We start from the raw sequence: 27,196 nt of genomic DNA on the forward strand, positions 1-27,196 counted from the left end.
GTGGAGACGATGTCAGGCTGATTTTTTGAATGCTTTTTGATAGGGGTTAACAACCAGTAGAAAGAGATCTTTACATAATCTTGGACCTTGTGGGGTTTTTTTTGTTGGTTTTTTTTTTTTTTTTTTTTTGTGGACTGCAGCTCCTATATTTTGGTACAATTTCTCAGAAAAAAATCTTCCAAATATAAGGAGAATTATTCTAGAAGATGTGTGTCTGGCTTGTGTTTTAATCTTAGTCTTAAGGCAGTCTTCAGGAAAAAAAAGATTTTTGGGGCACCGTATTGATCTCCTGATGTTTGCTTTCCTGAGGGGTATGCTTGGCAAAACACAGCAAACCACATCCCTCTAATTATTAGTCCTGCAATCTCTTCTGGCTTTCCATGCCTTCCCAACCATGCGCACCACCGTTGATGCACCACTGGGGGTTTGCTGGATCTGCAGGTATTCTTGCAGATGTGCATGCAGTGTGTGTGTGTGTGTGTGTGTGGGTCGGGAGTAGAGGAAGGAAGGCACCGGAGGAAAGACCTGCAGCACCTGGGCCATTGGCTTGTGGTGCAGGGTGCAGAGCTGAGTAAGAAAGTTTACTCTAGTGGCGTTCCCTCTTTCATTCTGACATGAATAAAAGCAGCCTTCTGAATGTAAACTGAGTAGACATGAACCAGAACAGATGAACCAAGAGCAGATGTTTATATTTCTTCTTGGCCAGTTCTGCAATTTTCTGTCCAAAAATTTAAGTGCTGCTTTAGGCCTCTGTTCTGTACTGCGGTCCACACCAGGTAGCATAAAACAGAGAAGTGATAGAGATTGATGAACAGTATGGAATTCTGTCTGCTATTTTTTCTTCCAGTAAAGAAGATGACCCCAAAGCACGAGAAAAATCTCATTGGCAGGCTGTTGGAGAAAGAAATAAAGTAGCCAAGAAAATGGATGATGTCAGTTTGACCAGCCACATCTTGCTCTTGAATTGCAGATGACCCAAAGATGCTTTTTATGAGATTAAGGACATGGTAACTCCGTAAAGTACCTGCATTACCTTCCTTTTCTGAGAAGTGGTAGGATCAGTTTGTAATGGAGGTCCTGTCATGATGGAGAGGGGAAGAAGGTGGCCATAAGTGAGGAGGTGGGGATAAGTGAGGGCTCCTTGCACATACATGCATAGACATCTGTGTGGCAGGAGGCAGTGGAACCACTGTAGATACCTGTCATCATTTTTGTGAACTCTTCCCAAGTGTTTCATGCCACTCTGCTGGCCTTGTGGAGGCAGAGTATGTGGCTTCTTCCTTTCTAGTTGAATAGGGAGTATAATTGTTTCCTTTCTTGATTTTAAGTCAAAATCAACATACTTGTGAACCAAGGACCAAACAAAAAGGGGGATGAATTCTGCAGCTTTATGTTGCAAGTCTTCAAAGTCATACTCTTTGATGTAAATGAAGATGCTGCCTCAATAGTAGTCTTGGCCCTTAGAAGACCAAGAAGAAAAATAACCACAACTGAAGATGTATAGCATTTTAGTTCCTTCAGAGATGCATAGAAAATAATTAATTTGAGAGAATGTTAAATAACTCAAAGATGGTTAGTCAGAGGATAGGAGGGTACATTGAAGGACTCACTCATGTGGTAGTTAGAGGCTGAGTAGAGGCAGGTTTTTGGTGTTTTTGTGGCCAGGGCTGTATAGAGCAAACAAACATCTTCCTCTTGGTGTGGGGTGAACAGCTTGGCAGCAGTGTCAGCCTTCCCCCTCTCTACTAATGCAAGAGACTGAAAAGCTAGATATTTGAGCTAAATTACTAAACTGGGGATGCCGTTGCATGAGGTGTGCAAAGGGAAAGAGGGAGAAGTCCTAGGAGAAATTTGGGAAGGTGCTGTTTACAAAGCTCACGTGAGATCTCTCTTCAAGGAGACTTGTGCATTGCTGGGTAGAAGTCAGGGCTGTTGGAAGTTGAGTATTGTTACATCTCTCCTACTCTGAAGACACCTGACATTCCCCTTAGTGTTCTGGTAGGAAGTTGTTTCACAGATCACAATAATATTTATAGCACTTTCAGAGATAGATCTTGAGAGTAGCCTTACAAGTCCTCTTCTGTGTCAGGCAGAGCTTTGTTATTTGTGTTTTTAGCAAGCAAGAAACTGAAGGGAAGAAAAATGCCTTGAGAAAGTTTAGACAGTAGGTCAGTGGCAGAGACTCTCTGATATCTAGCCCAGTTCCCTGGCTGTGCTGCCGAGCTAAATAATGATTCATTTAGTGATTGGGCTCTACTTTGATCCCTACTGTATAACAATGAGGCTTTGGAGTGTTTTATTGTACTATTAAAAAGAACTCCTACTAGGAAGGTGGGAAGGGGAAGGTTTATTAGACAGCTGTGTTTGTGATGAATTGGCTTTGTAGCCTTTTTTTTTTTTGGTTTGGTGCTGTTTCTTCTTTTTTTTTTTTTTTTTTGACTGTCACAATTTGGGAAACAGGTTGCTGATATAATTACACTTCATTATACTTTGTGGCTTTTTGAAGCCTTTTGAAAATTTTGTTTAAATGGTGTCCTAGAAGAGTGTGACTTCCTTCCGTTTTAGACCCATTTGACTACCAAGCAGTGTTGCCCAGAGCAGAAAACTAATTACTATTTTTTGTTGTTGTTGCATAGATTCATATTCAAACTACAAAAGTACCAAGGTATTTGGTTCTAAGCAGGTTGTGTGCTGAATATTGATGATTTATGTAAAGCTTACTTGGACAGACAGGTGTGCATCAAGTTAAGCTGCAGACTGGTTCTTCATGTTTGTGACCTTCACAGCCTAAGATTCCTGCAGTCTTGGGGCCTGGTGTCCCTGCACTGCTGCACAAGCAGCAATACCTTTTTTCAAGTTTTTGGGCTTCTCATATTTCCATCAGGAATGTAAAATATCTGAGAAGAGGGAGAAATTATTTGTGGGGTATTAAATGAGTATATCACTGGAGATGACACTAAGAACATCCAGGAAAAGCAAAATAACCAGATACACACCTCTACAGAGCTTTCTATTTCCAGCATTTTCATGGGAAAGAAAGTGATCTTACTATCTGCCACCAGCAATAATATTTGTCTTTCCCTGTGGTTTTCGGGGTGTTTTGCGAATACAATTTTGTTTGAGTTAGATTTCTGAACAAAGTGAGAGATGTTTACATGAGTAACAAGGTGTAGAGATAGACAGGATAATTCCTGCTGCAGTGTGTTCCAACACCATGAATGTTGAAATTTAAATATTTGGCTTCTAGAGTCAACATGAAGGTCTGTCTTGATATTCTTGGGTTTTTTTTCTTTTTTTTGCCTTGTTCCAAAGTGCTCTGGGCAGAAGAGAAAAATACTGTCCTTTTTTCCCTTTGGATCCATTAAAACCCCACAAAATTGAAAACAATTGACCTACCATCAAATAGCGTAGTGGTTTTTGATGCCGATTCTCTTTAGAAGCAAACATGCCTGGTTTTTGTGTTAGTATTTCTTTAAATTCCTCAGGAATTCATGCATGCAAACATGATTTGATGAGCTTACAGAACTGTGAACTGCTAATTCAGTTGTGCTCGAGGCTCTTCTTCAGGTGAGAGGGGTGAGAAGACTTGGGTTAAGCTTTCAAACAGTCTTTAGAGTTTATGACTCTTGTTTCATTCAGGTATTAGTGCAAGGAGAGCTGAAGTAATGAGAAGTCATCATGGAGGCGCAGTCCCATAGCTCTGCCACAACTGAGAAGAAAAAAGTGGAGAATTCCATCGTGAAATGCTCCAGTCGAACAGATGTCAGTGAGAAAGCTGTTGCCTCCAGCACAACTTCCAATGGTGAGTAACAGCAGGGATTTACTAGCAGCCAAACCTACAGTAATTTTATGTTCTCTGCATTCCTTGTGAATTGAGCATTTGCACCTGGATCAGTGTTTGTTCTACAGAAAGGCTAAAGAAAACGAACGGAGGAGGGGTGGTGGTGGTGGAAAGTGGTAGGACACAATAAGGCCTGTTTTGGCGTCAGGCACAGTCTCTTTCTTCCAGATGTTCTAATTTGAGATGTAAATGTGCTAAGTTATTTACTATAGGAAGTTCCTGGTTTTGACGTTTTGGAAATTGTCTTGATTAGCCTGGCAGGGCCTGCAAGTGCTTTGCATTTGGCCATTGAAATCTCTTAAACTAGTTAGGTAATTAGTTATTACTATAGAGACAGAAATTGGTCTGTCAAAATTAATAGCAAAGGGTGTTTTCTTTCCTGTTTTTTTTACAAATAAGGTTCCTTCTCAGAAAGGGCTGTCCCACCTCCCCAAAGTTTGTTAATGCCCAGAACAAAACATCAAGCTAAGTGTGTATCCTCTGGTGGATTAATTTCAAAGTTGTGAATGTACAGCTTGTAAATTTGCAAAATTGTAGTAGTTTGCTTAATTCTCCCCAGAGAGTATATCTCAGTTGACAATTTTACATATTCCCTGCCTCTCAGAAGAGTGTGAGCTAATCCCAGCCCTAGACCTTTTCATTGTTTGGTGTAAGAGGTCTGAGCATATTAGTTCCCACTAATGCAAAACTCCTGCTGCATTAGGAAAGAAAATCGCTTGAAATGGTGTGGGCAGACCTATGGATTTTGGATAGTTGCAGAGTAACTGCTTAAACTGCTGTTTTTTACAAATCAGTCTAGTTATGGCAAAAAGTAGAAAATGCCTTTCTGTGTATTTTGTGGTCGTGGTGTATTTCTAGCAAAATATTTTCTGTTCACACTTTCTGTTTCCATCATGCTCACTTATATGGGCTTGTGGTCCAGGTCAGGTTCTCACTTTGATATCTTGAATAAAGGTTTCTGCTTTCTCAAAGAAACAGGTTATGTCCCACTAGACTACAGGAGAAAACACGTGAATTCTACAGCCATACTAGAGGGGAATGTCCATGGGTCAGTAAAGATTAGATGGCACATGTCCCGGTATCCTCCTGTGTGACTGGACTTCAGATTCAAAGCAGACTCAACACCTGCTGACCTACTAGATGGAGTTGATCCCCATGAGAGTATGAAAACCCTTGAGCCGCAATGGAAAAGGTTGCATCAGTTTTCTAAGGCATATGAAATTAGATCCTCAGCTGGTGTAAGTCAGCACAGATCCGTTGCTGTCAATAGAATTACAGTGGTTCACAGTAGCTGAAGAGGTCCCCATTGTATTTTTTTTAATCGATAATAGGATTTTCCACATTGGCCCAACTTTTCAAGCAGATGCACAGTTAAACACATATGCATATTCTTTGATGTTTCAGGAGCTTGTACTTAAACATTCATCTCTGACTGTTTGGGCTAGCTTGAATCTTATTGGTAAACATTTAGATTTAGAGGGCTAAAATGAAAGTGTTCAAGATGTTTTTGCCTAATTCTGACTCTGATCTTCCATGTTGTGAAGTAATTTTCTTTCTTTAATGGTAATATTAGTTCTTAACTACATGCTTCACCTATGGGGAGTGATACTGCATAGCAGGGTCCTCGAACTCCCAAGAGCTGGAAAGACTTCAAGTCTAATGAATGACTACAAAGTTGTGTCACTGGAATTATCTCCTAGTAATGGAAGGAGATGCTAATGTAGTACACATCCTGGGGCCCAAGGCTTTGTTTTTTAAGACAATGACAGTTAACTCTGTTTTCAGTGGGTAAGTGTTGGCATTGTTAGTCTTTGTATTTAAGGAAGCCACCGGGATCTCCAGTTTGGGTTTCTAATCTACCTTCATGCATAACAGAGACACAAAGGCTTTGCAGAGATGCAGAGCTGGCTTTCAAAGGGATAAAAAATTCAATTCCTTCTTTGATATGAACAATTTCCTCTTAGTCTAGAGACTTAGTGGAGCATGCACCAAAACAAATACTAGTACTAAAACTTTAGGAACTTAAAATGTAAGTTTTACTCTTGCAGTGTTTTAAAAGTTTTGCTTCTTGCAGATGTGATTGTCATGATAATGAATTTTGGTTACAGGGACAATTTGCATGAAAGCTGGAGCTTGCATCGCATTTGCATCTTTTGTTGTTTAATGCTGGAATGAGTATTACTACAGGAACATCATCATTTGCTATAAGACACCACTCCTACAAAGCATGCAGCTTTTACCGATTCAGTGCCTCTTTTTTTTTGCAAAGGGCTGTGGTAATGTTAAATGTTGTGATTTGCATTTGAATGCTCTGTTAAACAAGGTAAGGTACCATTAAAAATAACAAAAGGACAGAATGATCCCTGCTATTCTTCTCCGAAGACTGATGTCATTGCAGAGCAGCATCTGCCTGTCATACCAATGTCACCCCATAATCATGTCTTGTGCTTCTGTCCTTCTGGGCAACTCATGAGTTAACAAAGTTTGCAGGGTAAAATTTTATTGATACCTGTGTGAGGTGTGATGTACAGACTAGTATTTTCTCAGTATCTGTGCTGTCTTCTGAGGACTCAGAACTTGGATCATAAACAGATAGAAAGCTGCGAGTTACAGCTTTTATGTAAAGTATACAGTAGTGAAGAAACAAAGAAAATGCCATTATTTCAGCAGCTCCCAAAAATAAGTGACACACCCAGGAGCAGGATCTATGTTAATATGGCTATTGAGTGTGAAAAACTTTTAAATCATATGTTGTGCAGACTGTGTGTTGAAGAGTCTGGTGTAAACCTAGATGCAAGGGAAAGAAAGTGGGAAAGGTGACCTGGAAGGGGTGCTCACATGTTAACCTGAACAATGCAGTAGAAGTTCTGAGGCTCAGACTAACGGTGCCCTTTGGAAGGGACCAGCTGCTCTGTGGTCTCAAGCACTGAGCCTGCATGGGCCACAGTTTACACGTTAGCTAGTTCTGCTGAGTTCCTGTCATTACTTAATGCCATAAAGATTTCTGCTGCATTCACCTGACTACAAGCTCTGTATTGCTGAGATGCTTGCAATGTGTTAGATATGGACCTGCCAGCATTTCCATTATAAGCCCCTAAATTTCAGGATTTATAACTAAGCCATTAAAATTTGCTCCAGGACAATACATGTACTGGAGCAAATAAAAACTTATTTTAAAATACATGTGATCAAAAATTTAAAAAAAAAATATAATTTGTAATGACTACAATGTAAAAGGAAGGAAATGTTATAAGAAAAATCTTTGGTGCACTTTTAAGTCCCACTGGAACCACTCTTGCTTTGTCTTGAATTTATTTTTGCCAGTTTTTGGTTTTTTTCTTCTTTGTGTTTTATTTTGTGTGTCTCAGACAAACTGCATGCAGTTTACTAGGATTGTTCCTTTCCTTTTCATCATTTGTTTGACTGCTACATTTACTGCTAGACTAATATCCAGAGGGACAAAAACTGCTAAAGAAAACTGCTAATGGAGATATTAATTCACAAAAGGCTCTATGAATAAAAAAAGTTTGTGCTAGAGCATAAAGTAAGCATAGTTTTGTGTTTGGTGAGATTTGATAACCTCAGGCTGCTCTGCTTTGGCAAGGTAATAACCACAACAAGTAAATAATGTTTACATCATGGCTCTGCAACTGGAGTAGAGGCCAGTGCCCTGGACCATCTAGCTAACGGGGCTGTGTTGTCAGGTCTTGTGCGTGTTTGTGCCACTTCTCTGGAAACAAAGCACCTTATTCCTTACCATGTCAGAGCATGGATTCAGGTTGTTCTGAAGGTTGCTGTGTGCACACTCAGGTGTCTATTAAGTTGTGCCTAGAATGGTTTTCTTGAGAGTGGTATCCATTGATAAACTCCTTACCATTAGTTCTGTGGTCCCATTGGAGAGCTTTTGTCTGGTGTTGCAGTTCACAAGTTCTGCCTTGCTAGACCTCTGGTGGATCATACAGTACCTCCTGTTATTTTAAGTAATTCCAGAGTTAGAAAGAAATCATCATGTGAATGCTGGAAATGTTGCAGGAGTCCGCCCAGTGCCTTGTCTTGCTGCATTGTGATGAATGCCTGTGTGAAGGCTTGTTCTGGACTGCTGCTCCTGCTGCTCCTCGGGCCCTGTGCCTCGCAGCCTGACAGAAGAGCTATCTGAGACCACAGCATGCCAAGTCCATATGTCAGGCTGAGTGCTGCAGTGCTGGGGCAGAAAACTGCTTGCTGTCATGCCCTGCCTGTGCAGCTGTGCTGCTTGCACTGGTGCAGTGGCCTCCTGCTGCCCTGGCACCAGGAGTTGCCAGCCTTCCTGAGCATTGCAGTAAAGTCTTGAACTCCAGTCTGGTGAACTTAAGCAAATGACTTGCTTTAGCCATGGGACCAGTTCTGTTTGCCCTAATAATGTGAGTCTTTGCATGCTTACAATTAGGCAGTGGCTTTAATACTTTACCAGCCTGGCTGCTTTGACTCTGTGTTCTGTTTTGCAGGTGAATTGGATTTATTCTTAGGGTGCTTCCTTAAAGGCATTGTTTAAAAAAACCTATACTAACTTAACACAGCCCTCAGCTCAATGCTGCTTGTTTTTTTCACTTAATCTGTACCACAGATAGAATTTTTTTTTGCCTTAATTTCAGAAAAGTAGAGGGAATTTCTGTAAGGACTGAACTGATACTTGTACAAGGCAGGAGTGCACTTCACAGCATTGCTTGGAGAACATTAGGAAATTGTGATGCTGTATTCAAACCTGATTTATTTACTGTTTGGCTTGTGAATTTTGTTGGTTACTTGAATGCTTTCCTCTTTTGGACGTTTTGGCTCAGAACTGATGTTTTTAATGTTTCATTAAAACAATGCAGTTATTGTATAGGAGCTCTTTCAGTGTCTGACAACCAAGCACTTATTTTCAGTTTGATATGTTTTGTCTAGTTTTTGACCCATGAGCTTGTTCCAGTGTAATCTGATATTTCTTATTAACCTATTACTCTGCCTTAAAAAAAAAGCTAATTATAAACATATGTAGGTTGTGGACTTGACTACCTTTATCAGAATCAGATAGTTATTGAGAACATACTTTAAAGTGATAGAAAGCAGAAATTATTATCTTAATGATGATGTAACTTAAAACCAAGCTTGATAGATGAATAAATGAGAGGAAGTTCATGTGTCTACTTTGATTCTTTCAGAAGAGGAGCCAGCTTCATCTAGATCTCTTTTTTTTTTTTCCCTTCTTCCTGGTACTTTCAGGGTTGATGGAAGGAAGTATTCAGCAGTCTGCAATCCCATAAGAATCACATTTCCTGTTTAAACTTCCAGTTGCTTGCTTGTCCTGCTGCTTGCTTTCAAGCCTCACCATAAAATAGGTGTTAATCATAATACCTATTCTTCACCCCCTTGTTGGACTCATGTGCTCAAGGTCCTGTTGAGAGGTCAGGGTTCAAAAGAGGTTGTTAGGTATCAAGAAATATTGCCTGTACTATTTTAGTGACTTGTAAATTGAGCTCTGAATTGATTATATGAGACCCGATTCTACAAAGTGATCTGGAGATGCCATCCTCTTCCCCTGAAATCAGAGGGGATGGAGGGAGCCTCTTCACTTTCATATTCAGGTCAAGGAGAAAACAACATCCTGTAGTTTTAGATTCTGGAAATGATAATAATAATGATAATACATGTGTTTCTGACAAATTTATTTTTTAGCAGGACAAATACTGCAAGTAATCCCTATCTACAAGTGCTGTAGAGCAGCATGAAAGTTAAGGGTAGACTGGCCATATGTGGTAGCCCAGAAGAGTAAGGGCAAAGACCTGAACTTGTAAGATGTTTTGTACTCTTCTGTTCTAATATTTGCGGCTGGGTTGTAAGAGGATAAACTTAAAAGAAGGTACTTTTCCTAGAGGAGAATAGGCTACCCTGATGCTTGGAAGTATTGGAAATTAAAGTACTGGATGTTGTAATTAAATGGGACTGCATGTCTTGGTGTATTGTATCTGGTGTATTTAATCTGGTGTGAGTAGCTGATTAAATACATATTCTTTTGGAGTAATGCACCCATAGTCCTTTATGCTTACTAATAAAATTTCAGTCATCAAGTTATGGCTTATTGTAGACTGTAATAACTCATTCTGCCTGATACTATTTTCTAGTGTTGTTCCTCAGTGAGCCACCCCTACACTTACCCCACTCTAAACCCAGTGATCTGCAAGTGCAATACTGTATTGCTTCATTAATTCTGCTGAGATTTCCCTCGTTTTCCCCCCCCCTTCTCTCCCCTCCCTGCAGTGGTTAATAGCATAAGGGATATTAAATGTCAGTCCTCCTGTATCCCTTTGCACATTCCAGAAAGAGATGATTGAGTGGCTTATCCCTGCAATCACTGTAATCAGTAAGTAATGACTTAACATCCTGCTGGATAACATGAGGTGGAATCAGGAGAAAACATTAGTTAGCAGCAGAAGCTTGCCACCTGTTCAAAGTGGAGGTTAAATATAGGAAATTTTACACTGGGGAGTCTTTTTTTCCTGAAAAACAACAAGAAAAAAAAGACTCAACCCTAAAACACCCAAGCAGCCATCTTAAAATTGTACCTGGATCTTGACACAGAAGTGATAATGATTAAAGGGTTTAAACTGTGTCTCTGCAGTATGGTGATGGTACTATGCTCTGTATCTTGTGCTTTGCAGGAGTCTAGTGCCTGCCAGAACAGAAAAAAATGCAGCCATTACAGCCCACAGTGCTGGTGAGGAGGAAGCAAGCAAGAGGTTTGATGTTTAGGAAAAAAAAAGGCTTCTGGCAGCTGAAATTTCAGTGATATTGTTAGTCTTCCAAAAAAGGCTAATTCACTGCCATCAAGTGCTGGTCTCAGGGGAGGATACCCTAAAAGTAAAGACCTTGCACTGCTGTGCCAGCCCATGTCACTGAAGTGGGAGGCTGTATGGCAACTGCACTGCTGCTCCAAGTGATGGCATCTTCCTCCCAGCTGATGGAAATGGGTGTCAGCAAACAAATGAGTGCCAGGCTGCTTGAGAGGATTGAAAGGGGACTTCAAGGCAAAAAACTTCTGGATCCTGGGTCCCAAAAAAGAGAAGTGAAGGAGCTATGCACAGCAGATGATCTTCTTAAAGTAAATAAAAAAGATTTTTTTAAAAATCCTTCTAATTGACTTAAAGCTATCCAATCCTTCTGGCAGGAGCTGTATTTGGCTTTATGATCTGAACTGTGTAAATTAAGGCAGTTGAAGTAATTAAATTACTTAACAGGTTTTCAAATGGCATTCGTCTTTTCTAGTTGTTTTCTATTTCATATCTGTCTCCAGTTAAAAGGAAATAATCAGGAATCAGTGTTGCATTTGATTATATCCCTGCTCTGTATGTTTCTATTTACTTCCCCCCCTTTCTTTTTTTTCTTCTGTAGAAGAATCAAAACTTCGGCTTCTGCTTACATAGAAATGATTACTAAATACATACGGCAATAAGTGGGAGAAATGAGCTAAGGGTATAGTCTGTGATTATGTAAAGAAGGTGCCATATTAAAACTACATTTTCTTTATTCTTTGCAAGCCATGTCTCATTATTTTGGGGTGAGAGTGGAAGGGGAGGGAAATGCATTCTTTTGACACCCAACTAAAAGGGAATGAGATGGATTTTTAGTGTGGTGTTATTATCTTATTTCCCATTAAAAGTGTTTGCCTTTGATGTATACTGCAAATGGTCACAATTTAATTTGCAGATTCTATTTTTGCTCATAAGGCTGGCAAGTCAGAAAAAAGATTTGCTTGTAAATGTGATCTGGACCTACTGATGAATGCATACTTCAAGTTTGCAGAGGCACTTTGAAAAAGAGCAGGAAATACTGGGTTTTCTGCAGATCATTTGAAAATTTGGCTTATAAGGCATTAACTGTCAGATTATCAAAAAGCAGGTCCTCATCTTGTGCCTTCAGTCAACTGGAGTCTTGCTATACAGGAGCACATTCTTTGCACATGCCAGCCACTTAAAATATGCTGTTTTCCATTCATTTAGTACCACTTTTCATTCATGTTCCACATGCAGCTAAGTGGAAACTTAAGTCCCACAAATGCAATGGCTTAAAAATGCACACATATGTCCCAAACTAAGGGGATTTTTTTTTTTAATTAAATAGAGCAGGTTTGTACTGATGCAGTTTTTCTTAAGATGGGATGATAAACTGTTAAAACTGAAGGTAGTATTGTAGACCATGGGCTCTCTCTGTGCCCCTGTCCTGTGCTTGCTTTTCTCATATTTTCCAGTGTAGGGGTTCATACATAACAAACAGAGGATTTTACGTGTGGAAAAGTTCCTTCTGGACCTGACCAGCAGTGTTTTCCCCTCCTCCTGGTCTCTCACTTTTCTCTCCTTCTCTCCTTTTTCTTCTCTCTTTTCTTTCCTTTCCTTTCCTTCTGCCCCCCCCCCCCCCCAACCTTTCTTTTAGTTTTCAGAAAGTTGAGTTCCATCCCAATTATTAAATCTTTGGAGACCATTCCCACATGGTTCTGTAAATGGTAGCTTCATCCTGAGTTCTTTCATCTCTTTTCCTGCTCTCCTGGCTTGACAGTTGAAAAGGTCTGACTGTGCCACACAATGGTTTGATTGGTTTCTCTAGGGGAGGCTTTACCCTGCCTCATCATTCGCCAGGCAGGTGGACCAGAAAGTCTCTTGATTCTTTTGTTGCCTCTCAAAGTCCGAGGTCTTTGACTGAATAAATCCTCCGTCATGGGATAATTTGCTAAAAGGAGACTGAAAGATGTGAGAGAAAAGCCTCACTACTTGGGTGCTGAATTAATGAAATAACTGGGCCTTGGAGTTTGCAATTGAAAAATCACCAGGAATGCAATGGGTGGAGACAGGCTTCAGAATGCAAGCCCGTTACTTCCCTGTAATAAACTATGAGAGCTTTAAATGATATTACTAAATACGTCGGCTCGCCTGGCTGCCTCCGGTTATTTGCATTTGCAGCCCTGTTCATTTGGCGGGGGAAGCCAGAGCAGAATAAAAGCCGTTTTGGTACAGCGCCTGGTTAGTCATTAGATTATTACGAGGGGCTGGAAAGAATTCCATATGACAGAACTAGGGTTGAGTTAACACAGGACGAAAAGTAATTTACAGATAGGCTGTCTTCAGCCATCTTCGTAGGCCCTGATAAGGTTTCATTTCAGAATGGATAGGCGACATTTCCACTTACGGGCCCATTCTGCGACACCTGTGATAACAGCTTCTGGATCCTAATTGAAATTGGTTTCAAAATGGATTTTCACTTTTCTCTGTCTGTGGAAAATATTGAATGGACTCAGAGCTGCCACAGAGTATCCCAGACCTTGGAAAATGGAGCAAGAAGCCAGGATCATCTTTCATAACTGTGTCGATGATATGACAGTTTTGTTATCTGTCTTATTAATGAAATCATTGATCACCTGATGAAGGAGATAATAAACTGCATTTTTGCTGCAGTTCAGGAAGCTCAATTAGATTTTTAAAAATACAGATGGGGAAAAAACCAAACCAAAACAATAAAGTGAGTCTTTTCTGATCTATTTTCAACTTTGCTTTTCTTGAAGATTTTTTACGTGGAAGAAATCTCCTAGACTGTAAAATAACCTTGAGGTTATTGAAAGTAAAACAAAACTGATGCTCATGTTAAGATGTACTTTTTTTGTTGTTGTTGTTTTTAACAGACTGAACTAAGTAAAGAACGCTTAAGTCCGTGTAAGTGCCATGGAAACTCAGATGAAAGGAGAAACAATGGAGCTCGATTTTAGCTGAAGTGGGATTAGTGATACAAACTCTCTGAATGCCCTGATGTGGACAAAGGGTGGTGCTAAATTTATTGAATGCTTGTGGTGATGCTGGTACTCTTGAAAATTATTTTTCCTTTAAAAATGGATGTCAGCCTTTATTTTTTAATATCTGCTCAGATATTCTGGGAAAATAAAGTTTGGGGCTTTTTTCCCTTTTTTTCTTTTTCCTTTTCCTTTTTTTTTTTTTTTGTCAATGGACTTGAGGAGATTTTAAAATGCAAGCAAATGTGATAAACCGCCTGCTCAGGATAAAATGTATGTGGAGTCTTCAGAAATAAATGTGTTGTTTCCGTGGTTGTTTTCTAATTATTAGGGGAAGAGATAAATCTGTTGTTTGTGCTTGGTTGCTCTGGAATGTACACTGTATTCCTTGAGGAAGGTGGGAAGGGATAGTTTTTCTGAAGAGAAATGCCAGTAACTTCTCATATTTCACTGTGAATTGTATACTAGGTGTTTCTTCAGTCCCTCCACTGGTGTGGGTCAACCTATACCCCTTTTTAAGCTTGAAAGGGGAGTGCTGATCAAAGGCTTGAATGATGTCACTGATCTCTGGTGATTGATTAGGAACAGAAGTTCTGGAGCATTTTGCATGTCTGCCTTTACCTTATGGCTTCAAATCCATTAGTGTGTACCCATTAGGGTAGCTTTCAGTCAGGAGAAAAATAACCTGTGCATGTATGTATATATACACACACATACATGTCCCACAGGTAAATGCATAGATAGAGAAAAAGAAAAGGAAAGTGTACAAGCTCTGTAGTCAGAGCTATATTTTCCTTTTACATTTTCCTTTAATATAAAAGGAAACAATTTTTATTGGTCTGCATTGACACAGGGACTGTTTATTAATTGCTAAACTCCTGGGTGTAATTCTTGCCTGTTCTTCTGCCGCTTCTCTCACAGATTTAAATCCGTATAGGTCTCTCTCACATTGGGTTTTTGGCTGCTTTACTTTCATTTGCTGTAGTTTACCCAGAGAGGAATCATGCCCCTGCTTGTTACTTCTTTTCCATGCCTGGGGTGCATGTTAAGATCCACTGTGCATGTCAGTGCCTTAGAGATATTTTTTAATTAGAGATTGAAAAATAAATATTTTAAGTCCTCGGGTTTTTGGTTTTTTTCAGAAGGTCAGAGCTAGCCAAAATGTATGTTAAGCTGCTAAGAGAAAAGATCTTCCATTTGTAAACGAGTAGCAGTCCTCTGACTCTCAGTGTTGTGGGAGGCTGGACAATGGGGTTTACTTGTCTACAGAAGAGTGGTGTGCATGAGCAAGCTGTACAGGACTTGAATCTGACTTCACTGTGGTATAGATGAGGAGGATGGGTAGTGCGAAGCTGGAGTCCTTTCCTGAATATCCTAACATCTAACGGTGTATTGTGATTTGGATGAGGACTTAAAAACTCCACGCAGCCTTTTAAGAAGTTGGAGTTAATTATTCTGTTAAATGCAAGTTTATAGTATGTACAGTTATTAAAAAATGTCAGTGTTATTTTTGTCTATCTCTTTCCCCCTTTCTTTTTAGTAGACTGGCGTTCCCTCTCTCTCTCTCTCTCTCTCTCTCTCTCTCTCTCTCTCTCAAATCTCCTTTGCTCTCTCTTTTACTGTTGTGCATTTCACACCAGGAGATGACAAGTCTTGTGATTGCAACAGAGGCAATTGAAAGAAAATAAAAAGAGAGTTCTTTTTCTCTGGTGCTGGCCCATGAACATACCGTAAAAATTGGATTAGACACACCTAGACTTGGGATTGATTGCATCTTGAATGGGAAATTAGAACATCTGAAAAATTCCTTTTTGGATGGAACAGAAGCACAAGAAGGAAAAGTTGGATGGAAACCAGAGAAGAACTGTAAATCACTATTGAAGTTACTTCCTATGGTTTACCATTGGCTGTCAAAGAAAATTGCCTCAGGCTTGTTTATAGCTAATTCCCTCTACAGAAAACTTCAATTTGTGGACTGGCCTCTGAACGGGATTGATAACTCTGTTTATAGACCAGGATGGGTATCTAAAGATAACAGATAATGCAAATGAGCCTTTTTTTGATAAGCCAGGGAAGCAATTATGGATACAACTTGGTTGATGGATTTCAGAGTGCTTTTTCACAGATTATAGATTTTATTTCTTTTTTTTGCATTATGGTTTTCTTAGCAGTGTTAGAAAAACAAAATCAAAGTCATTCAAATAGAGCTAAAAAGATGGAGTGGCTGATATAACGAGCTTTCCTACCACTTGTAAACATAGTGAATCAGATTAAAAAATAAACAGGCAGTTCTCAGCCTTCTCTGGGAGAAATATGATTTGATAAAAATGTGTGTTTAATATTCAATTTACGGTTTCATCTGAAGTGTGTAAACCTAGATGTCCCATGGGAGTTTACAGCCCTTTCCAACTTCAACTCAGATAAAATGCTCCTCATAAACTGTCTTCCTGCTTTTATTTTTGAATTTGTATTTCTGCTGGGGAGGAGGAGGGTGGAGGCTAGACCCTGCCAGTTGCTAGAGGCTGGCTCCCTGGGGTGCTCAGCATCTGTGATGAGCCCTTAAGCCTGGGCTGGTTTCAGTGCTGACTGCATGGCATAGTGATGCAGAGCAGGCTTACTCAGGAGATGGCTGCACTGTGTGTTGTGTTTCTCTCTTAACTCTATGGATTTTCCCTTTGGAAGTGTCTGGGAATCCTCAGCTTCTCACAGCCAGGATCTCTCTGTGCCTGGGGATTGCATCTGCTGGAGGTCAGAGGGAGGTTTGATTCTCCTCCCTCCTCAGGTTTTTTGCTTAACCTGATAGTAGTTGAAGTTTCTGAGAGTTACAGGTTTCCTTACCCCTTCTTGGGGTTCTTCGGGCTGCTCCAAGCTGCCTGCGTCATGAACGTCAGGGAAATCCATCCCTTTCTGTGATCAGGCTTCCAAACAGGGAGTATGACTTGCAGGATTCACAGAAAGGGATCAGGCAAAATGAACCCCTAAAATGTAACTGTAAGGTGTGCTTGTCGTTGTAATTTCATACTGTTTTTTAGTGGAAAGAAGGAGTTTTATTTAATTTTAGGCTGCAGTTCACAACTCACTGAAATACTGAAAAGATTTTTAGCAGCTTTAACTAGTCCAGACTTTAAATATTCAGTCTCAGGTATCTCTTTCCAGTCCTTACTCAAGCCATAGTCTTTTAGTTGGTTCTCTTCAGTAAGATATCTGGGCTCCCAGCACTCTTGATCACTGAATTATCACATCTCTGAAACTTGAGATAACTTCTTATGAGGTCCTGAAGCCATCTCAGGACCTCATCTTGGAAATATGCTTTCTTTTACAAGCTTTCTATTTGAAGGCTCTTCTGTATGATCAGAAAGAAGGGAAAGAATAATGATATGTTAGTTCCCATGCATTTGTAATAGAATCACTCCTTGTAGTTTGAGCTACTACAGGTTTCAGAGATTTGATAAGATCACGACTTGACTTCTGTCATGAAGTCAGCTGCCATTGACTTCCATGGGAACAACATAGGAATCCTTTTCTAAAATATATATTTAAATGTTCAGTCACAAAGTGCTATAAAACCTGCTAGTTTTTACAGGCATTTTCAGGGCCTTCATAAAGAACCACACCTCTCACAGTTTTTTCAGCAATTTTGCTTAGAGAAATGCCAGACTTGGAAGCTGCTTTCTGAACATTATTGTAAACCTCTTTTCTGAAGGTGTATATAATGAATTACTCTTCGGAGACATTTGGCTGAAAAGTTTGAGTGAATAGACTTTAGTACTTTCCAAACACCAGGATGGGCACAGGATCACAGTGTCCCTGCCAAAAAAGCATGGATCTGGAATCACTCAGGGGATCAGGAATCACTCTACCAACTTAATTTCCAACATTCATTTCAGTTTAAGTCAGTGACAAGTTTTTTAAAGTTTTCAAGGAAAAAATATAAATAGTAGGTTTTATTTTGTATTTTCAATTCAAGGTGCATCAGCATCTTCTGACAGTCACCATGAGCTTACAGTATCTGTTCCAAGACACCATTTTGTTTGCTGGTATGGGAGAGGATAATGTTGCATATTAAAGAGTGGAAATAATTTTAAAAGTCCTGTTCTCAGCTTTGAACACTTTCTTTTGATTGCTCAGAGAATAGGGGGAGGTAGATTAGTTTTGCTGTTTAAATTCCCAAAGACCTTCTTCTTCAGCCATCAAACTGAAATCAGAATTTAAGGCTTGTGTACATTTTCTTTGGCACCAAGAAATTATTTTTTTCCTCTGAGAAATAACCTTAGTATGAATGATAACAAAATTTCTCAAGTAATAAAATATTTCAAGGGACTGTAATTATTGCTACATTTATCTTCAAGGCTCAAGGAGATGCTAAAAATAAGCCTACTCCTAAAAAAAATAATGATGTCTATAAGTGAATAAGAACCTTGAGAAAAGATATCAAAAGTTTCACCAGGTATTTAAAGAGTAAAAGAAGGAAAGAAGAGGGAGAAAAAAAAGAAAAAGGAAGAAAGGAAAGGAAGGAAGAAAGGAAAAGAAAGAAAGAAAGAAAGAAAGAAAGAAAGAAAGAAAGAAAGAAAGAAAGAAAGAAAGAAAGAAAGAAAAGAAAGAAAGAAAGAAAGAAAGAAAGAAAGAAAGAAAGAAAGAAAGAAAGAAAGAAAGAAAGAAAGAAAGAAAGAAAGAAAGAAAGAAAGAAAGAAAGAAAAAGAAAAGAAAACTTTGTGCTCCTCTATGGTGTTCTCATTTAAGCAGATTTCAGGTGAATTTTTTGGTTGTCATGTTGGACTTAGAACCTGTAAAAAATCAGTATTTGAGCAGTGTTAAATGGAAGTCATAGTTGTTCATAGGACCAGTACTTTAACTGCAGGAATGTAGGATCTTACAGGTAGGTGATAGAACAATTGATGTAGAAAAACTTAATATTACTAATAGGTGAATCTGAGAAAACTATTATATTTCAGGCTTCTTAATTATGGGGCAAAATGTTACCTTTAGGCACAAATCTTGGACACGAACGAAGAGCAACAGTTTTTTTTGTTTGCATGGATGAACCCAATTCAGGCTGCTATTTTTGTGCTTGCATTTGCACAGACATGATGCACAGATTTCGCTTGCCTTCTGAGAAGTGAAGCCTCTTCACTTCTTTGGGAGGTGAAGACAGAACCTCCACCCAAAAAGGAACAGTTAAGTGGGCACAGCATTTTCTAGTGGCTTTTTGACATCCCAGGGAAGTCAGACTTACTGGCCAGGGCTCTGTGTAAGTGGACTTGCCCTGAGCATGTATTCAGTGGGCATGTCATGGGCATCCCTTATACCTGCAAAGTCTCAGGCATGGTCTGACTGCACACATTATTGCCTTGTACAGATGCTTTTGGATTTCCAGGAGTCTTGGCTGCTGTGGAAACCAAATCCTTGGCAATCTGGTAGTGAAAGTCCCCTGTGTTGCAGGGTTGTACTTATTTTAATGTGGAACATACCTAAACAATGAGAAAATTAGAGGAGTCTAAGTAAAGCCCTTTATTCTGCTGGGCTTATATTTTGTTTAGCAATAAAGAGAGCAATGAAATTGCTTTTCCTAGGTTCTGCTGGAGGAGTTGCAGAGGGCAGTATGTGTACATTCCAGGCTATCAAGCTGTAGTTGAAAAGCAAAGCATTTAGAATTTAGCAACAATCAATTCTTCAAAATGTAGAGAGTCCTTAAAGTTAGGTGGATGTTAACTAGAGTAAACATAAGCTATGAAGAAGTATGAAATGATCTCACTGAAAATCTGTTTCCTGGCTTGGTGTCCCTTCAGGTTATAGGCTTTTCTTTTACTTCTTTTGGAGTTCAGACAGAATCAGTCTCCAACCTGAAAAATTAGACATAAAAATAAAAATATGTAATAAAAATAAAGATGTTGCAAACTGTGATCTGTCTCCTTCAACTGTTCCCTTCTAGATAGGTCAGTCCAGTCTAAATTTTCTCTTAAGGGGTCAGCAGAGACTCTGAAGTTGGCTCATGTGACTGCCACCATGTGATCCTAGTTGAGTTCAAGAAATAGAATAGAAAGGGAGAGGTAGAGGGCAATAGAAAGGGATAAGAATATTCCACTTAAAAATTTACAGTGCTTTCATAAATTTTTTTTAACCTTTTTTTTTTAAATTTGGAATGTGGTACAATATTACTGTGTTTTTAAAAAACACTTAGCTTCTATCCATAAATATGTATTTCTTCTTGTTCAGTGCTGGAAATGCTTCTGAGTATCTTAACCTAAAAGAGACCATGAAGGCAGGTGAAAGGAGGAAGATGTTTTACCTTTCAGTGTTATAGGAAATAAAAATTAGCAAACATAAGTAGGTGTCTGTTCTTTTATATTCTTTATTAAAATGCATGGGATGTGGATCAAATGACACTATTCAGCAGTTAGCTTTTCCAGCTACCTAGAAATGGGAGACTGCAGGCAGTTGGATAAATTTTCTGGAAAGTTGCCCAGTTTCACTGCTGGTTATATAAGCTTGCCTGTATCCTCTGGGGAAGACTATTTTGTAACTCATTATATCAGGATAAGTATCCCTATGTTCCCTTTAGCTCTGAGATGACAGGAGTAGATGAGTGGTAGTGGTGGTGGTGATGATGGCTGTTTCTCTCTCTCCTTTCTGGGGTTAACGAAAGACAGTCACTAGAAACATTTGCCAAATCAGCGTGCCACCCCACTCTAATTTGCTATCATCTGAAAATAGCATGCAATGTACATTACTCACGATAAGCAGTTATGGTTGAGTTATACATTATGTTGCAATTGCCATGTTTTTTGGAATTGCCAACAGTTAAACTTGTTTTGGAGCCAGCATAATTAAGGATGTGTGACTGTCTTATTAGACTGCTGTGTTGGATTTCAAGAAACAAGCCATCACAGCTTGTTTATATGCTGGCATTTTATCTCTGTAGATGTATGTTCAGTTCTTGGCTCTGCAGCAGTTAAGATGGGATTTGAAGATGTCAAACAGAAATTTGTGAGTTTTGCATTTGGGACCAGTATTGTTAAGTCATCATTAGGGCAGATGAGACAGTTGGAATCTTTAAGCACTGCAGACTGCACCTTCTTGTCTTTGCCATGGTGGTAGCACTGGGAAGTATCTGCTTGTGGAGGCAGACCCTTTCTTTTATGAATGCACATTTCTTACTGGAACCTGTAAATGAGCACATGTTGGGGGCAGCTATACGTGTTCCAATTAATCAATTAATTCTTCTGTTTGGGTTATTTAATGCAGAAGCATGAAATCTCAAAATTCTGTGCCAGTAGGGAGCAATCTAGCTTCATTATCTAATGGCTTAATTTTATATCAAGAATTGACCTCAGCTTGGCAATAAACCTTTGCTATTGGGTACTAAGTCTGATGATGCTAGTTTTTGGCATTTTACAGTGCTTGTTGAGGGTTGGAATGCCCTGAGGACTCTTGAGAAACTTTGAGTGACAGGGACAATACATCCTAAGACACATTTTAGAATAAAAAGAAACCTGTTAGGATATTTGTGATCTGCAGAGTCATTTAGCATGAAGGTCCTCTCAGCCAGAGCAAAGAGATGCTTTCCTGCCAGAACAAGCAACACCTGTGGTGGAGCAGATCTGCTGAGGGCAGTGTGAGGCTGGGAAGTGGGTTGGATAACAGTGTTCACTGAGCTGAGGAGGTGGTGAGCTGAGGTGGCCACCTCATGGGTTGTATACCAATCATTTATATTATCTTAATTTATTGCTGTCTGCCTAACTGGTAGGGTCCATTGCTATTGTTGGAGAAGTCCCTTTTGTTCCTTGCCTGAAATCCATTAAGCTGAGTGGAGGAAACTCAGTTGTGTAGGGCTTTCCCAACAGTCCTACTCCAACCTTTTACTGTAAAATTAGTTTGAAACAGTGATTGCTTAAAGATAAGAACCTCACCTAAAAAGCCCAGAACCACATAGTGGCAAATGGTCTCAGGATGCTGATGGGTGTTGCCCAGTCTTCTCCCCTGGTAGAGTCATTTATATTTATGTATATTGGCAGGACTGGGATGTTGCATGTAAAATGTCCATCTAAGAATAGAGTTATGGGCTGGATTAAATTGGAAGAGAGTCTCATGGCTACTTTTCATTTCAGTTGTAAGTGGAGGTTTCTCTCTCATGATTTACATGGTTCAGTGATTCAGAATAAAGTGGCAGGTGTGATTCTGAACATGTGAGTCTGCACTGGCAGAAGCAATCATTCGTATGCCTTTTGCATATGCTCTGGTAGATGCTGTTAAGTCAATATTTACTTCTCAGAGAGTAAATGCCAGAGTTGTTTCTGAGAGCTGCTGCATCAATGGAGGAGTTATTTGCTATGTCATCAAGTATCCTACGGTGCAGATTCCTGGAATTTTAGAAGTATTGTGATTATGAGCTTGTGGACAGTAGCTGGAAACACCAGCCATGTTTTTCAGCAGCTCTGCACAACCAGATCATCTCTTTAGAAAATGTTGAACCATGACTCTCTAATGTTTCGCAAGCATTACAGACAGCTTTTCAAGTGTTTCTCCTTTAGGGTCTTCAACACCATCAAGGAATATGTATTCCAGTTGGCATTATTGAACTTTTGGTTAGAAGTTTTATTTTGTTGGGTGAGGATGATAGGAGAGAGTTTGGCTAAGGACTGCAGGAGCTCTTTTAATTAGTAGGCTTTATATGTGGACTGCATTTGTTCTACATAAGAGACCCTCCCAGCAGAAAAGCAGTGGGCTTCACTGAGGATAACAAAGATCTGATATGAGGTAGGATATGTAAAATGATTCTTTTGTCTGAATGCTGAAGAACACTTTAAAATTTTTTCTTTTTGTTGGATCACAGTTTTCTTTGGAGGACCCACCTGTGCACATCTATGCAGCCAGGCTCTCTGTAAAGGGTGGGAGCAGGCAACCTGCAGGTGCAGTTGAGTACTGCAGTGGCCCATCGATGCTGGGCACACCTGGCATTCCTTTGAGTTTCTGCATAATTGTATTACTCCTGTCTCCTTAAATTTCTGCAGAAGGTGCCCTCCTCTTCGCAAGTCTCTGGGAGGTAAGTGGGTTGTGTGTAGGGGGGTGTTATGCAGTATTTGACCTCTGACTGCATCTCATGGGATGCTTAAAAATCTTCTGGGAAAGAGGCTGTAGCATAAGATTTCTCAAGTCTTCTCCCTCTGCCTTTAAAGCCAGGGGGAGCATAACCTTTATGGAATCTAGAGACTTCTCTGGCGTTCAGGGACTGATTCACAGCAGATTGAGGTCAGTACCCTCCTAATGGGCTTTGGCTGAGTCCCTCTGAGAACAGGAGCAATTGGCCCACAGAAAGGCTTCTAACCCATTTTTCACGCTTGCCTCCTCTCTGCAGAAGGAATCAAGGGGGAAAAGCATGACTCTTAATGACTGTTGATTATAAATAATTAGGAGTCATTCAACATTTACACTAACATATTTAGGTTGTGATGTGTTCTGCATTTATTAAGAGTATTGGCTTCTCTCCTGTGGCTCGGTGCCTTTGCTTAGTATCTCTCACCAGTCCCTGTGTAAACAATGGGGGAAGATGGGCCCCCAGTTTGGCATCCCACGGAGGCTGGCTGCCATGCAAGTCCCTTCTGTGCTGTGATTCACTATTGAACAGCTGATTAGCAAGTGCTGAGTTTTATCTTTAGTGCTTGTCCTTAGCTTAGTTGGATTTTGCATGGAGTGAGAATTATTAATCTATAGGTGATGCACAACAGAGTCCTTACGTAATTCAAACAGCATTGCTTGTGCAAGCACTTAACACACTGAAATATGGTAAAGCCACATTTGTGGTGTACTGTCCAGTACAGAGCTATGGGTCCATATTGTACCAGTCATGGTGAACCAATCCTGCTGTTTTGGTATAACCATAAGTATGTTTTTTCTTCTTTGTAGATCATGTAACAAAACGATAACATATGAATCTAATAAATATTCCAGCAATGCTTTCATGTGCTGATTACTGTAAAATAAAATAAAAACCTGTAGCATATGTTAGTTTTTCAGGGAAATAAGTGAAAAAATAGTAAAAGAGTAACACCTCAAAGGCTAGATGTTAGCATTTATGTGTACCAAAAGGAATTTTTAATAGACAAATAATAAAAAATAAAAATGTCTGAATTTGCACATCAGAAATGGTATTGTCTTCATCTAGTTCATAAATGTAAAGCTGAGGTGAAACTACACAGTTAAACTGTGATGTGACAAAGACAGCATATAACCTCTTTAAAGTCTATATAAATCAAACCTTTAACCTACTGCTTTTAAAAGGGAATGTGTAGAGGATGCTTTTGAATAACTTTTTTTTTCTATTCCATTTAAATGTAGATTTTTAAGGCCTTTAGTATAGTGGTGCATCTTTTGCAATGAAATGTTAATCAGGACTCTTTTGTAGCAATTTGGTTCGAAGATAAAATATTTAGTGCTGTTGTATATTGAGCCCACATTCCTTCCATCCACACACAGGCCTTCTCCCCCTCCCCCTTTCCCTCTCCTCTTTTCTTTTAATTTTTTTTTTTTATTCTCCACACCATCAGAGTTGTAAGGAAATATTTTATTTACTATTTGAAGGCTTGGTCTGTGCATTCCATACTGATAAAAACTGCCTTGGTTATGGTTCTAGTGGACTGCTAGCAAGGAACTGTAATACTTGGATGACTGAATATAGTTAATGTCCAGGATCAGTCTCTTTCCCATTTATGCTGTGTTACTGAGTAGCAAACAATTTTAGCTGTCTCTAGTCAACTTTGCTGAGCAAATTTGTGATATTAGAGGAAATCTGGGTTTCTATTTCCACTGATGACAGTAATACTCAACCTGTAGATACAGCTGCATTGTACAGTCATGTGGGTCTCTTGGGTTTTGGTTTGTACTGCTATAAGCAAAATACCCTTAACATTCAAGGTAATATGTGTGTCCTGAAACACACACACTACTAGGAATTTGGTTACTTAAGTCTGTAAATCTAAGTATATGCAAAGACTGTTCACAGGTTGAGCGCTTACATAATCAATTTATTTAGTTATTAAATCTCTGTTTCAAAGTTTGTAACTTCTGAATAAAGAGACATGGAAAGTAAGTTTTGTTTTTACTAATGTTCCACCGTAATAAGCCTAAGCTGATTTCCTCTGGTGTGATGGGTGAGACTTTGTTCCAAGAAAAAGACTTGTTTCACAGAAGTCATATTTCATTTAAACCACAATTACTGTTTTTTTGGGGTTTTTTTGGTTTGTTTTTTGTTTTGTTGATATCTTGATCCTTCTGGATTATCTTTTTGACTAATTTGACTATGTGCATTTTGATATAAGTCAGTATGTACAGTTACGGGTGCTGTAACATTATATTGATTTAAAATGAGTTCCACAAAACCTTAGACTTCACAATACAGGAATGTTCTTCCTTGATGTAAGGATTTACTTCAGTCATGCCTCTTGTGCATAATTTTCATTTTTTAAAGAAACATGGTAGTAAAAGAAGTCAGGAGTCGGTCTGTCACGGAATGGAAATGTGGGATTAAGGGCATAGGGTCTGCATTCAGTGATGTGTGGGGCATGCATTTGGACTGTGAGGATGAGAGGAGCAAGGAAGATTGTCCAGTATTTATTCATTGACAGGAATTTACTGTGGGATTATAGTTTGTCTTGTATAAACTCTACTTTGAAAGAAATTGTTGAGATTTCTGCAGCACAACCCATGTCAGTGCAGCCAGGCTGCTGCTCCTTCTCTTCAAACTTCATAATGGTCACTGCACTGAAAATACTCAGCCTGTAGTTTTTTGTTTCCTTTTTAACATTGGGAGAAAACCCCACCAAAACTCAAGAGGACTTGATGAGGAACTCTTTGACACCTTCTCAGACTCTGTCTTAGGTTCTTCTTCTGAACAAAATGATGTCTTCTCACCTGCACCAACCTGTTTGCTGAAGATGGATGATATTGTGCAAACAAATGCAAACCAAGCTTAATGTTTGAACTCAAAATCATTGTATGATTTTACTTGGTGTGCAACACCCCAAAACTCTCATTACCACCATCCCCACTCTTCAGTGGGATGATGGTATGAAAGTATTCAATTTGGGAAAACCTTGCCTGCCAGCCATCTTCACTTGAGCTCATGGTATCACTATAGTTATACTGGCAAATTAATACCAAAATAATGCCAGGTGTTTCAGTTTTGTATTTATCAAGAAACTATTACGAACATTTTTTGATTTTTTTTACGAGTCTCTTCCAGTTCTGCAGGAGTCACCAGAGCACCAGGAAAAAGAATTCTTTGACTATTGTATATGTTGACTCTATGTCTCTGAAAGAACTGTTTTGGTGTGGAATGAAGAGGCTAATGGCTCATGGCTGTGTAGGTTCTAGATTTTATTTGGTCCTGAAAAGGTCTGAAATTTTGGAACAATATATGCTCCACTGGTCTTTGAGGAGTTCCTTGTCTCATTTCACTGACATTTTGCTGGAATCATGAACTAAATTTCCATCTGGTTTCTTACAGCACAGCTACAGCTCCATTTGTCAATGACAAAGCATTTTTAATGATATTTTCTTAGTTTTATAATAAGGAATCTTGGTCTCCAGACATGAAAACAAACCAGTAAGTAGTAACCTGTGAGAGCTGAAATCAAGCAGGCAATGCTATTATATCAAGATACTGTAAGAGCCATGATGCTGTAGCACAGGAAAGGTCAGCTTGGGTGCCAGTAGGGAGCTACTGGTGTTTGCAGACTAGCTAAGATTGGCTTAGCAATAAATCAGTGATAGTGTGCCCTAGGAAGGCTTTATTAAATACAGCAGGTAATTTTTGCTCATGAAACTGAATGAGATAAGAGTCACTGAAGTCACAAGTCAGCAGTGAGATCAATGACACTCATTGATTTATAAGCCAGTCCAGATGAGAGGGAAACTCGTCTCTCCAGTGCAGTGCTCCTTCGGAGGCTTGGATCAGTTTTATCTTGGTGTTGCTTCTCTGAATGGCTCCTCTTGGTTTACATTGGTTTTAAGTGAGAATGTAAACAAGTTTGCAGTGTTTAGTTCATAGCACTTTGTGTCATGTACCCTTTGGAAATGCTTTCTGAGGTATTCCCCAGGACTATTTGTGTGTGAGGTGGAATCATTAAATTTTTAAACAGCAATTGTGATTTGCCCTGGCTGAATCACCTCCACCCTGGCTGAATCACCTCCACCCTGCCTTTCAGTCGCTGAGGTCAGCTTTGCAGAGCCTGTAAATGGTATTCCTTAATTGCTTATGAGCAGTAAAAGGAACACTTACATGCACCAGATTTTCTTAAAAAAATTAGTGTTAAATATTAAACTGTCTCTTATGGTTAAAACGAGGCAGCCTTGTTTTGTCGGGAGCGAGAGCTGGGGACCAAACCAGTTGCAGTCTGAGTCTGATTGATTTGCTGTGTGGCTTGGGTCTTTATTCTTTCAGAGCACGTTAAAGGGAGGATTATATATCTTACACTTCATTGTTTGGGAAGAATTCTTTATACTGAGGGCTGTTGGGTGCAGATGTTTAAGCTGGTACCTTGATAGGCACGAGGCCTGTTGTCCTGCTTCCT

At 39.4% G+C, this 27,196-nt stretch overlaps 1 protein-coding gene and 1 long non-coding RNA gene across 8 annotated transcripts in view; one reads left to right on the forward strand and one right to left on the reverse strand.

The window, feature by feature from the left end:
• The window catches only part of GLI3 (GLI family zinc finger 3), a 206,097-nt gene that overhangs the window by 10,987 nt on the left and 167,914 nt on the right, over positions 1-27,196 (forward strand). For 3 of the 7 annotated variants that reach the window (XM_064419962.1, XM_064419954.1, XM_064419979.1), the window contains one exon: positions 3,640-3,802. In XM_064419962.1, the coding sequence (XP_064276032.1) occupies positions 3,679-3,802 (124 nt within the window). In that variant the 5' untranslated portion in view covers positions 3,640-3,678. Of the gene's footprint in view, positions 1-3,483; positions 3,568-3,639; positions 3,803-20,949; positions 22,386-22,639; positions 22,672-22,804; positions 22,878-27,196 lie in introns of those variants that run through there. The other 4 variants (XM_064419972.1, XM_064419984.1, XM_064420006.1 and 1 more) reach the window with 4 other exon arrangements.
• Positions 19,079-22,071, reverse strand: LOC135300524 (uncharacterized). Its single transcript, XR_010362351.1, has 2 exons — positions 21,539-22,071; positions 19,079-19,471 (listed from the first exon to the last, which is right to left on the reverse strand). It is a non-coding gene; the product is annotated as an uncharacterized LOC135300524 (long non-coding RNA).

This window comes from Passer domesticus, chromosome 1 (genome assembly GCF_036417665.1).
Source record: "Passer domesticus isolate bPasDom1 chromosome 1, bPasDom1.hap1, whole genome shotgun sequence".
Taxonomy (NCBI): domain Eukaryota; kingdom Metazoa; phylum Chordata; class Aves; order Passeriformes; family Passeridae; genus Passer; species Passer domesticus.